The following is a 14,088-nucleotide window of genomic DNA, read 5'->3' on the forward strand; positions in this document are numbered from 1 at the left end:
CAGGTGTAGAGTGGCCCGTAACGCAGCCAGATGGGAACCGCACGCTTCCCAGTTCAGATTAAACGCTATATAAATGCACCATTTGTACCATAACAATTAAATTAAATTAGAGATAGGTGTGTGTGTGTGCGCGCGCGCGTGTGCATTGTATGTTTGTATTACTATACTTGAGGGTGGAATGTCCTCACAAGTACAGTGGAATTTGAGATTATAGACTTTTTGAGGACAAATGTTCCAAAAAGAGTCTTAAAGGTTGTATTGGCTTACAATTTGGAAAAGACTCCAGGGCCAGGATTAGACATTGAGTGCTTACCATGGTTCAGGGATTAGGAGTTATGTCTAATTACTAGTTGCACGCCGATCGGAGCTTGTAGATCTGCAAATTTTGGGCAAAAAAGTAAACAATATATATATATTATATATATATATATAGATAAAATCACCGTCCTAAAATGTTGATGTCCTCACATGTATAGTAATACAAACGTGTGTGTGTGTGTGTGTGTGTGTGTGTGTGTGTGTGTGTGTGTGTGTGTGTGTGTGTGTGTGTGTGTGTGTGTGTGTGTGTGTGTGTGTGTGTGTGTGTGCGTGCGCGGTGTATCAAACAGACGGGCCGCGGTATGAGCGCATGTCTCCCCTCGCGCTAACGGCTCTCAAAGTTAGCCAATCATTTTGAGCTATTCAACGTTGACCCCCGACCCCTGGGACTCAGTGGAGTTCTCCATTAGGGGATTACCGCAAATCTGTTCCTGAAACCCAGGAATTAGGAGCGCGCGCACACACACACACACACACACACACACACACACACACGCTCTCTCACTCCTTGTAGCAGTACTTGGTCTTTTGGAAAATGCCAGGAGCAATGGGCGGTCACTTTTCATGATTAATTTGGGATTTCAACCCAGGAGGATATAATTTCCAGTATTACAGACTTTTCAGACAGACAGACACACGTAGAGACACACACACACGCACGTCGTGTGCACATGGACACACAACACGAACACACACACACACACACACACACACACACACACACACACACACACTGGCTCGACATAGACATGCACTGCACATACTCCGGTTTCCTAAATATTCACAGTAAACTAATAGAGACGTACTAGCAATGACATGTTGACAGAACCCACAGGCTCATATCATTATGCACTTATACATTAGCATTTAAATACAGAATAAGATAGACTTTATGGATATCGGCCTCCCGATAATATCGGACAATAAATGCATTAAAAATATCGGTATGACGCATGTGATTATGCATACCCATTTTCTATGCGGATTTAGGTGAAACCATAATTTCTGGCTGCATCTGGCATTGTGCCCTTTTTGAGACAGATACAATACGAAATGATTCACCACTTGTGATGAGTGTACACAGTTGTGCAACTCTTTGAGTACATAGGGTCTCGAAAACGCTATCATTAATGTATGCTTAAAAAAACTAAAAAACTAAAAACAAGATAGCCATAGCCACATGATTGACAACAACGTCATCTGCTTTCCTACTATTTTGATTGGTTGGTATAAACCAATCGCCAAAGACTGCCGCTTTGGCATCGCCCATCCCAGAAACTGCTGCTTTAAGAAGGGCTTTCAGTCTGAATAATGAAGTGAATGAAATGACGATCTGTCGTGAGCTCTGTCGCCGGCCATTTCCGCTGTTTGTCGTATACGACAATGGGTTAATGGGTTAAGTCACTCTTGGGGAGGGGGGTGGTGAGAACCAGTGGTGTAAAGTAACTAAGTAATATTTTTTTTATATTTTTACTCTATTTGAGTATTTACAATTTACAATACATTTACTTCTCCACTACATCTTAGAGGCAAATGCTGTACCTTTACTCCACTACATATTTGAAAACCTTTGTTACTACAGTTACTTTGTAGATTTTGACAATGTGTTGCATCGCGATATGCAATCGCATCGTGAGCTATTTTCAAAGGATTTCTACTCGCTCCCTCTCCTCAAGCGAGCAAAATGGCTACCATGTGAATAATGTATGTGGCCCTATGTAATGACAGCAATCACAACATGTGTGTGTGGCTTCAGGGGAGGCTGGTAAGCAGATTTCTCTGCCTCGTTCTCTTGTCACATATAGCCGTGGAGAAATGATGGCTGACAAATCTCACAAGCAGACCACTCTGCCTCTCTATCATAGAGACGGAGCTCTGGGGCTGACAGCGCCATGCTTTATCGTCCCCCTCATAAAATCAGACATAAAAACAAGCGATCTGCCCTCTTTACTGAATGATGAATGTGCGCTGATGAGGGATATTGTATATGGAGTATGACATAGGATAACCCATTAAGGCCTTCATTAAGTCTTCTTAAATTCGAACAGTTTTTTTTTAAACGGTAAGTTCAGTGGTTCTTTCATGTCAAGGACCCCAAAAACTTTATGTAATTGGCCACCGACCCCCCATCTGAAAATGTGTTGTTGCAGAGACCCCCCCCCAAAGGAAAGATATTAGTTTAAAACTGAAGGCATATATTTTCAAAAGTAGCAGATGTAGATCTGCTTTTTTTCAACAGCTAAAGTTTCAAATAATGGTTAAAGTGGTTAAAAGCTATAAGCTGAGTTAGGTGACACAGACGCGTCCCAGGTCTTAATGGGATAAATGAATAATAGGGTATCGTGTCACTGAAGTATTGAAATGATGAGTAATGGGGCTTAGGGAGGACTTAAGCGCTAATGAATACCGCATGATCAGTCTTAGCCGGGTGTCATCTGAAGAGAATTAATGTGCGCGAGGAAGGGCGCTGTTTTTTTCTCCTGATTAAAAAATAATAGGAGGGTTTTTTGGAGTTCATTGCTTAACACTAGCATGACGGAGAGGTCATTTTGACCAATCTTTTTTAGATTTTGAAGTTGAATATCTTTGGACATGAACCTTTCAGAAGGTTCCCATTCCATGACCATCAACATCCATCATCGTTCCTCATCATTCCATCATCATTCTCATGTCAGAATGCCGCAGCTTTCGGATACATCACACAGCGTTAGACGAGCCGTTTGATGAAGATGAATGTGGATAACTCACTCGTGCGAGCAATCCTTTCTTTTTTTTTTTAAGTATTCCTAGTTTGTTTAGGATTGTTTTGTATGAAAAATAAAAACAAATAAAGGGATATCATGAAGTGACAGTATGTTACAGTATGAAGCGCTCAACGCGTGCATGACATACACAGTATACTCTCTTATGCGCGCGCGCACACACACACACACACACACACACACATGCGCGCACACGCACGTGTGTGGATTATACACTTGTGATGTAATCAACATTTTAGGACATCGATTTTATGAATGGTATTTAAAAAAAACTGCCTAACAGGCGATCTACTGTACAAGCTCACAACTCATCACAAGGGACTCATCATCACTGTGACGCCTTGTGATCTTGTAAATCAGTTTTGGGGTGCAACACCGGCACGCATCAGACACTCAACCCTGTTCCAACAACAATACTTCTTGCGAGGACCAGTACAATTATTGTTCTCACAATGTTTGTTTGTGTTTGTTCGTTCGTTCATACACGCACGCACGCACGCACGCACGCACGCGCGCACGCACGCGCGCACACACACACACACACACACACACACACACACACACACACACACACACACAGTGTGCTGCTAACAGCATTATGTGGCTTGGCTTAGTGCTAATTGGTTCCTGGCGCTGTGTGAGAGCTGTATGTTATACTAGTACTGTGGCTGAGGCTGGAACCGGGCCCAGCCAGGTTCCACGGGCTGCATGGCCTCACTGGACCCAGGCCGGGTCCAGCCAGGACCCACGGGCTGGAACCGGGTCCAACCAGGGTCCACGGGCTGGAACCGGGTCCAACCAGGACCCACGGGCTGGAACCGGGTACAAACAGGGTCCACGGGCTGGAACCGGGCCCAACCAGAGCCCACAGGCTGGAACCGGGTCCAGCCAGGGTCCACGGGCTGGAACCGGGCCCAACCAGAGCCCACAGGCTGGAACCGGGCCCAGCCAGGGTCCACGGGCTGGAACCGGGCCCAGCCAGGGCCCACAGGCTGCATGGCCTTACATCACACAGAAACCTCCTATATCCAGATTCTAACCTTTTGTGTGTGTGTGTGTTTTCCTAAATGAACGCCCTTCTTGATCACTATAGCTTCACACAAAAGCATCAACAGTATAGCAGATCCATGCGTGTTGAGCTTGTAGTTCTGCTGCTTTTGATGCGTTAGATGTTTAATCCTGAAACTCAACCGTTTTGGACATAATGAGGTCTCCACACGACGACATGCATTGAGCACACATGTTGACGCACGCACACACGCACGCACAGTGAATAATCAAATCTATGGGAACATGCCTGCAGGCTCTACTGTAGCCAGGAATGTCCAGTGCAACTCCTGACCCGTCCAGTGTGTGGGACAGTTTTCCCGGTCCTCACACAAGTTTCATGGTTAGAAAAGAGGACTAGTGTTTATCGGTTTGGTTTAGGGTTTTGCTGGGGTTTGGCGTTACACCTCATCTGCACTGCCAGCGATGCGAGCGAGCGACGAAATCTCATTAGAATACATTTTCTTTTTTCAGTGAGACTGTCCTGACATACCGCGAGCGACAACGTGCCGTGCAGCGATATCATCCACCCCTCCTATATTCACTCGCAGTGTCTCTATTTGAGCGGTGTTTAGCTGCCCCAAACTATATTTACCATTGGTTTACGGCTACGTCGCAACACAATAACTGATGCTCCATATCTGGACAGTTTTTCGCCACAATAACGCTCGCTCCTTGCCTGTGCGCATGAGGTGTTACGCCTCATTTATACTTAGTTGCGCATGGACATGTCGGACATGGAAAATAGCCGATCTACTTAATGTGGCCCTGTTCCGTCACAGTGTGGCACTTTGTGGGCTTGTAGATCTGACATGTTCCACTTAAATAAACAGCATTTGCAACGACATCGGTAAATCACCTTGCTAAAATGTAAAAAAATGTGTAAAGTCCCCACAAGTATGGTAAACACAATGTGTGTGTGTGTGTGTGCGTGCATGAGCGCGAGCACATCTACGTATGCTCAACACCCCTCGATGACCTCACACTGCAGACAGACCTAGACCTCACACCTTCAGGGTGAGCTAAGAACTAAAGCTCCCCAATATCCCCCGAATATCCCCCAACTCCTCCCCACACACACACACACACAAACACACACACACACACACACACAAACACACACACAACGTGCGCACGCCTTCCTACATCTACACTAAGGAACCTCTCAGAGGAAAGAGGGCCCGGGAAGCCCTGGGCTTTGAGTTTCTTTCCAGTATTGCTATATACATACCCGCAGGTAACAGGCTGAACTGTAGCGGAGGTGAGAGCTCTCTCACTCCACCTCCCACGCTCATAAACCGCCCCGCAGGCGCGGCGCGGTAGAGTGTCTGGGGAACAGGTGAGAGGATGGTTGAAGACGGTTGGGGGGACGTGGGGAGGAGAGCGTGGCTGGCCCCCAGACTGGTCGGTCACACACCATGCAAGCACGATAACTAGAATGAGAACTATAGAAAGTCAACGCGTTGTCACCCCAAGCCGGGTGACGGCTCGGGGTGAGAATGCGTCAAATGTTTGACTTTGTCGGGAGTACCCGACAAAGTTACGCCGCTGAGTTGGCTGAAGCGGGCTTTGCAACGTTCGGCACAACTCGCTCGCCTTACGACTCGCTCCCCTGGCGGCTCACTTGGAGGTGTCCACTTCAGACTCCGTCCCACCTCTGTCATTGTAACAGTTTTTAGCGTAGCCGTCACCAGTGTTGGAAAGTAACATTTTGAGTAATAATATTACTAATATGTTACTATTTTCCAACTGTAACGAGTGAGTTGCACTTTATTTTTCAGGGTTTTAAAGAAAATATGTATCTCTCTCTCTCACTCTCTCTCTCTCTGTGTCTCTCTCCCCCTCTATCCAGGGTGACTCTGTTTGACTACCAGGCTATCTGTTCGATCTACACAGAGAGCAGTGACAGCGGACACACACTGTTGGATGTAAGTACACCGCGCGTTGCGTGGGAAGCTTCAGTACCGCGCATCCCGTGGGACGCTTCAGTACTAGCTGTGTTGTAGTCGAGACCACCTACTAAAGCGAGACTAAGACAAGACCAAGACCTAGTAGTCCGGCAGCCGACAGGCTTCTTTTGTTTAAAGTAGGAAATTTGGTATATATAGTCTTTTTTATTGGCCTACAGTACAATATTGTCTATATACATACATTCATGAATCCACTTGCTGACCGGCTGTTAGTATTGGGCTTTTTTTCCCCATTAACATCCTATGGCAGGCACAATTGTCAAACATGTCAAACTTTCCTTGTGCTTTAAATAGCATTTGACATGTCAAAGTAGGGGGTTTTCATTCATGATTCTGAATCCATTCCAAGCATTAGTTTTGCACACAATACACTCCTTGGGCTAAAAACGGCCATAGACGTCATTACAAATGTGATGAGGTCAGCACAAATGTGATGAGGTCAGCACATTTTGGGCAAGTGGCTATGGCTGTTTTTAGCCCAAGGAGTGTATTTTGTGCAAAAGTAATGCTTGGAATGGATTCAGAATCATGAAAACCCCCTAGTTTGACATGTTACATGCCCGAGACAATTGGTCCGACACCAAGACAAATGAATGTGGTCTTGAGAGTATTTCACATCATTGACGGTCGGTTGGTTTTAGGTTTTACATGTCGTTATCCGTGCCTAACCATGTTCTCCCCCCTCCCCCCCTGACCACGTGTCCCCCCCTACTCTCTGACCATGTCCCCCCCTACTCTCTGACCATGTCCCCCCCTACTCTCTGACCATGTCCCCCCCTACTCTCTGACCATGTCCCCCCTACTCTCTGACCATGTCCCCCCCTACTCTCTGACCATGTCCCCCCCTACTCTCTGACCATGTCCCCCCTACTCACTGACCATGTCCCCCCCTACTCTCTGACCATGTCCCCCCCTACTCTCTGACCATGTCCCCCCCTACTCTCTGACCATGCCCCCCCTACTCTCTGACCATGTCCCCCCCTACTCTCTGACCATGTCCCCCCCTACTCTCTGACCATGTCCCCCCTACTCTCTGACCATGTCCCCCCTACTCTCTGACCATGTCCCCCCCTACTCTCTGACCATGTCCCCCCTACTCTCTGACCATGTCCCCCCCTACTCTCTGACCATGTCCCCCCCTACTCTCTGACCATGTCCCCCCTACTCTCTGACCATGTCCCCCCCTACTCTCTGACCATGTCCCCCCTACTCTCTGACCATGTCCCCCCTACTCTCTGACCATGTCCCCCCCTACTCTCTGACCATGTCCCCCCTACTCTCTGACCATGCCCCCCCCTACTCTCTCCAGCCGTATTTTGCCGCCTTCGCAGCTATCAAGTGGATCATGACCGAGCTTGTCATGTAAGGCCCGATGTGTGTGTGTGTGTGTGTGTGTGTGTGTGTGTGTGTGTGTGTGTGTGTGTGTGTGTGTGTGTGTGTGTGTGTGTGTATATTGTGTGTATGCATGCCATGCATGCTTGGCTGCATGCACACCATTTTACATGGCCTATACATGGGTATAGGGTCGCCAACGGTCCCTTGAAATAAGTAATCGTCCCGTAAATTGGAAACCAATGTTTCCCTTATTGAACTAATATGGGACATGCACTTTGTTCCTTATTTGTGTGTTTGTTCCTTATGTGGTTTCTGGTTTTCAAACTTTTTCAGGTGAAGGACACCCACAATTACATGGCCACAAACCCCCATCTCAAAATATTTTGTTCATTATATTCAAAGATTTGCACACAAAAATAGCTGATCTACAAGCTCACAGCGCAACACAAAGTGACGTGCTATGAGCTTCTAGATCTGCTATTTTTGAATAGTCAAAGGATGCTTTAACCCAGTTTTACCGATTATCTTTGTACTTTTTTGGCTTTTTACGCCTGTTTTTGGCTCAAAATCCACAATATGGATGCTGGTGTTCAAGTGGTTCATTACAGACATCCCACCTCTCCTGGAAATTAGAGTCTATATGAACATATGCCATATTCAGGTTCAAATATGTGGATTTATAGGACCTACGTATGTCATATATAGCTCACATATATCCACATATACATATGTGCTAACCCATATCATCTTACATCATCGCAATATCATAACTTAACATCATATGCCGAATTGCTCAGTGACAGACAAAACAAACATTAAACTCTGTTCATTGTTAATGGCATTTTTAATGTTTGTCTAGTTAATTTCTTGACATCCCTGAAATAAAGATTTCCAGGGTGGGATGTTTGTTATTATGGTTGATATGCAAAAACTCTACAGATCTGCAGTTTGAGAACTGTCCTGTCATTGTCACAACTCAATATTGTCAGAGAGGGTGGCATTTGCCAATATTCCCTGAATAGATAGATAGTTCTTCTGCTGGACTACTTTTCAGTAGCAAAGCAGTAGAATTAGCATTAGGCTAATCAGTGAATAAAACCTGCAGGGAAAACATGCATTTTCATGAAACCTTCAGGAAAAGATCAGGAAAGCGTGAATAGTTGGAATGGCACATCTGTAAGTTGGCAACCCACTGTAGCTACATGTGGCATGCGTCTTCTGCGTCCGTGTGTGCGTGGCTCTAGTCAGTGCGTGCGTGCGTGTATACGTAACTCTCGTGTTTGTTTATGAATGCCCGCTCGAGTACGGTGACAAGATGATCAGAGTTCATAAGTGGTAATGGCATCCCGATGTTTCCTGTAATCTTGGAAGCATTCCTAAGATGCCCTGTTGTGGCTTTTTTTTTTCAGCTGGCCTTTTTTCCCCTGGGTGGTCCTCCGTATAGGTTGCCACACCGCATGCTTGGGGGGGGATTTCATGTTCGTGTCTGTGCCTTTATAATCCTATGCATGTCAGAGTGAGTTTTTTGGTTTTTGGTTCATGGGTCCATATGTTTCCGTCAAGTGTTTCGTCAATGTGGCGTTTTTGTATTTCTTTTTTGCCGAGTCGTCACATTTTTTGACGCGCGTTCTCCTCTGTGCGCTCTCAGATTTCTGCTGGAGTTCAACTTGTACAGTTGGTGGTACTCCAACGACCTCATGGCCAAAGGTAAGGAATCCTCTCGGGTTCCGGTCATCTGTGTTTGCCTTCACGCATGCACGCACGCATGCACGAACACACACACACGCACGTATGCACGCACACACAACGCACACACTCACGCGCACACCCGTAGACCTTTCAGACAGCGATGCCCACCCACATAGTGAAATCATCAGTCTTAATTTATCCATCTGCCATCTCTAACTCAGAGTGTGTACACATGTAACCATATGTGTACACATGTAACCATTGGTGGGAAAATACTCATGTTTTACTTAAGTAAAAGTAATACAAAAGTATTCGTAGCAACATTTAGGTCTACTAAAGTACCAAACGTAAAAGTACTCATTGTGAACACTATTATTATTGTATTGTATCCTTTGGATGAAAAGTTAAAAGTATCAGGGACAGAACAAGGCTCCATGAAATAATTATTATTATAAAAAATAAATGAAAAAAATAATTATAAAAACATGGGCACATCGTGTATTAAGAGGGCAGTATCAGTCACCAGAAAAAAGGACAGGTGTTTTCGATGAATCTATCATGGTTAAAATGGAATTTGAAGTTACAATTGGGTTTATAGGAAGTGGGCGGGGCAGCTAAAATGAATATCAAAAATCTGAACTTAAAAACTGTCTGGGGTGTTCACATAAGCCACATATGAGTACACGATAAAATGACCAAAAGTTATTTTGAAAGTGAAATAAACCTTTAAGTAGGCCTACAGTATTTAAGTAAATGTACTTAGTTACTTTACACCACTGAAAACACATCCATCAAATGCAGAGAGACAGTGTGGTGCCTCAGTAAACCACCATCACAGGTAAACCAAGAAAGAGCCTGTAGCATCAGACTAAACTATTACAATTTACAATGTAGGCAGACGCTCTCATCCAGAGAGATTTAATCCGAGGTAATAAATACGTCAAGTTAATACATCAGATGCTTAGAGATAGTGATCTAGGATCATAAACCAAGAACCTATCATCAGGCTATAGTTTACATATTCTTCATTTCCACTTTGAAATTGCACTATAAATAAAGTGTGGGGTCGTCAAAGAAAATCCCCCGGTAAAATGGGGACATGGCATGAAAGAGTTTGAGAACCCCTGCTCAAAACAGTACAATATATCAAATAAATATATTATCTGTTCATTGTTTGACTGTCTATACTTTCAAAATAATAATCTGCACTTTGAAACTATAGAATACAAGTATAAACAACGAACGAACCTCGTATCTGTTTAAAATAACATGCTGCTAATCTAATCTAGCCTACCATGTTTCTGTGAAATAAAATAAGACTACCGGTAAATAATTATATTGACAATTTCATCAACAAATAGACTAAAATGTTAGGGAGGGACCAGTGGAGGAGAGATCCAGTAGAAGACAAGTCATATTTTGTTTGGTTGCGCTCAGGTGTTGCGACTATGAAAATAGCAGATCTGCGGTGTGTTGAGAGCTTGTAGACTGTTTTTTTTTTTTATGTAACCAATATTGCTAAAGCAGCCATTACGACACCATCGAGACCCGCCAAAATATTGATACATTTTACTGAAAAAAAAGAAAATCATTTGACTAAAGTTGAGTGGAATTCTATGCAAAGACTACGACTGAAAAACTACACCAAAATGTGCTGTCAACATCAACAGTGTACACCAGTAGTTTTCAACCAGTGGTCCTTGAGGCTTGAGGTTCCAGGTGGTCCCCAGCTAATTGATGGAGAGTTGGTAACCAAATGGCCCTTATAGATTTTTTACTCTTGGGAGCGTAAAATGAAACCAAATGGACCCGTATACCCGGGTCCATTTGGTTTCATTTTACACTCTCAAGAGTGACATTATTGTTAAACATCTGCATTATTAATTTACAAGAAGTCTACACAATTTGAGAATGTAGAAGAATTGTTATTTTGATAAAGGTTTGCCAAAAGCATGGAATTGTAGACAAAATCTTATCCAACGACAACAAAATATTCTTTAGTTTTGGGTCTGAGAGACTACATCTCATCAAATGGTGGTCTGTAGGCTCAAAGGCCGAATAAATAATGGGCCTTGAAATGAAACGGGTTGAAAACCACTGCTGCACACCCGTACAGACGGGTCAGGGTGACCTTCAGTCCACCTCTCTCTCCTCTCCTCGGCCTCTCTCTGTCTGAGTCAGAGTGACCTTCTGTCCACCTCTCTCTCTCTCGTCTCTCTCCTCTCCTCGGCCTCTCTGTCTGAGTCAGTGTGACCGCTGTGGAAAAACAGAACGAAAAATGAACAATCCAAAACCTAACACCAAAAATGGCACAACATGAGATTACCTCAGACGGCCTCGGCGCTCCAGACGTGTGCATGTTAAGTACTGTGTGTGTGTGTGTGTGTGTGTGTGTGTGCGCGTGTCTGCGTGTGTGCGTGCGTGCGTGCACACGTGTGCGCGCAAGCGTCATATTGGTGGCAAAGCAATATCAGTTTTGTAATGACAGAAAAGGGCTTCTCCTGCTTCTTTCTTTCTCTCTCTCTCTCTCTCTCTCACTCTCTCGCTCTGCGTGTGTGTGCGTGCGTGCATGCGTGCGTGCACACCATAAAAATAATACTCCATAGTAGAGTGTTGGTTTTCTGTTGGTGTGTCAGTCAGTCTGGAGCTCGGCCTCGCTAAACTAGAATGTGGCATTATGATACGGCGCTAATTCTGGTACAAAACCAATATGAACAGAGAGAGAGAGAGAGAGAGGTGGGGGGGGGGGGGGTGGACCACAAAATGAATGAATCTGTAACACATAATACACTTCTTCAGTGGTGTAGGAAGTACTCACATGTGTTTGTTTTTTAAGTAAGAGTATCAATACTGCAATGTAGATACTCTGTCACAAGTAGTCCCATGCAGTATTCAAAATGTACTTGAATGTACATTTTGTAAAGAAACTGTAAAGAAAAAAGTACAAAAATATTGGCATCAAAATGTACTTGCTCAAAGTAAAAGTAGCCTGCTCAGCCTGTGCAGAACTAATGTACCATTTCACCAGTTGTAAATGTACAAAGGTCTTTTGAAAATAGCATATTACGCGACACATTTTGAGCATGTAGATCGGCTACTTTCAAATTGCCCCGGATACTGTACAGTGTATATACATACAGCGCTGAAGTGGTTTTATGTTAATAATACAAATCTGCAGAGTAACAAAAAAAAGAATAACTCGAACTTGGTAAGCTACAGTACTTGAGTAAATGTACTTAGTTACTTTCCACCACTGATCTCCGGCTGAATGGCCGCCGGTGGGTCGGTGGGTGGAACGTACAGCAGGCCTGTGGCAGCGTTTGTGCACACTGCCGGCCGCTTGCCAAGCACGGCAAAGACAATTTCACAGCTGGCTAGCCTCAGGACTTAGCACACATTTTATATATCTTTTACAACAGCACGAGACGCCGGAAGCCTGCATGGGGACCGTGTGACACACACGCACGCACACACACACACACACACACACACACACACCGACATAGCGGCACGTAGCCTAACCCTAATCCGTGGTACACAGTAAAAAAAAATACACAGTGCTTGTTTAACATCTTGAGAGTGTAACAAATGCAACCAAATGGACCCATAAGGTTGCATTTGTTACACTCTCAACAGTTACAAATGGACGAACTGACATTGAGGATTTGACTGTACTATCTGAAGCTGAACTAATCTCGGCATGTAGGCAGACATGCACAGACGCACGCACGCACACGGCGTATTGTCACACAAGTGACAGTCTGTAATTAAACTGTTGTATATTGAAAATATTACACATAACTCTAATCCGTATCACGGCGCAAACCGATCCGCTTAAACATGAGCACAAACATTCCAAAAGGAAACGTCTTAATAACGGGCCGTGTTTTTAAAGGTGGCCTTACACTAGCCGATTTTTTTTCAATCTGAAATCTGACAGCACCACACACTACAGGATAATCGGGCTAGTGTACGGCCACCTTAAGTCAGAGAAACGCAAATTACGAAAAGGTCTAAAATGGCTTTCTTATTTTGAACCACAGAGGTCAAAACTGGATGTTTGTAGTACAGGTTGTAACCATTTGGTGGCAGGAGTGTTCAAGTAACGCTGCATGCATGCACCAGGACCATGGCTGGCCTACATGTGCACTGTGAATGCTTCTGCTCTGCTCTGGGCTGTTCTGTTCAAACCTCCTGTATTTGCTAGGATGTGGTGTGTTTTACTATTTGCGTGCGAAATATTTACATGGCTTTGAAGCCCACATGTTAATTATATATTTGAGCTACGTACATATTTCCCTGCTGTTTGGCATCAGTTCCTACCTCTCCCGTATGTGTATCTCTCTTTTTCTGAGGCTTTCCCCCCTCTCTAAATAAAGGTGAAATAAAAAAATAAATATATTTCTTTCTTTCTTTCTTTCTTTCTTTCTTTCTTTCTTTCTTTCTTTCTTTCTTTCTTTCTTTCTTTCTTTCTTTCTTTCTTTCTTTCTTTCTTTCTTTCCCTCTGTATGTCTATTTGTCCTGACCGATTGCCATATTATATATAATTTCAGCCATATCACGGTATATGTACTGTATTTTAATATATCTTCTCTTTCTCTCTCATCTTGTCTGTCTGCCTGTCTGCCTGCCTGCCGGCCTGTCTGCCCGTCCGTCCGACCAGCTCAGAGGGTGGGACGAAACATGCAGGTTCCGTGTGATCTGGAGTACCCGGCCTTCGTCTCGGAGCGCACCATCAAAGAGAACACGGGAAACATCGACTGTGACGGCTGCATCAAGTACGAACAAATTAGCTTGAGGGTATTCCAAATACAAGCTCACAACACGTTGCACGTTACACACATGCACACGTGTAACGCCTGGAATTTGGCCTCCCACGTGAAAGTCCAACATCTTAAACACTAGACCAAAGGGATATCCCTCTGGACCAAGGGATATTTTAGATATTGTAGATCTGCTATTCAGCA

General features: G+C 44.4%; 1 protein-coding gene across 1 annotated transcript in view; it reads left to right on the plus strand.

Annotated features, from left to right (window-relative positions):
* Positions 1-14,088, plus strand: part of cacna2d3a (calcium channel, voltage-dependent, alpha 2/delta subunit 3a) — a gene marked incomplete at both ends in the record, with an annotated part of 288,788 nt that overhangs the window by 245,327 nt on the left and 29,373 nt on the right. Inside the window, 4 exon segments of the mRNA XM_083769683.1 lie at positions 5,980-6,055; positions 7,407-7,459; positions 9,081-9,139; positions 13,785-13,899. Coding sequence (XP_083625809.1) covers positions 5,980-6,055; positions 7,407-7,459; positions 9,081-9,139; positions 13,785-13,899 — 303 coding nt within the window.

The sequence above is a fragment of the Protomyctophum parallelum genome (genome assembly GCF_964188405.1).
Source record: "Protomyctophum parallelum genome assembly, chromosome: 7".
NCBI lineage: Eukaryota > Metazoa > Chordata > Actinopteri > Myctophiformes > Myctophidae > Protomyctophum > Protomyctophum parallelum.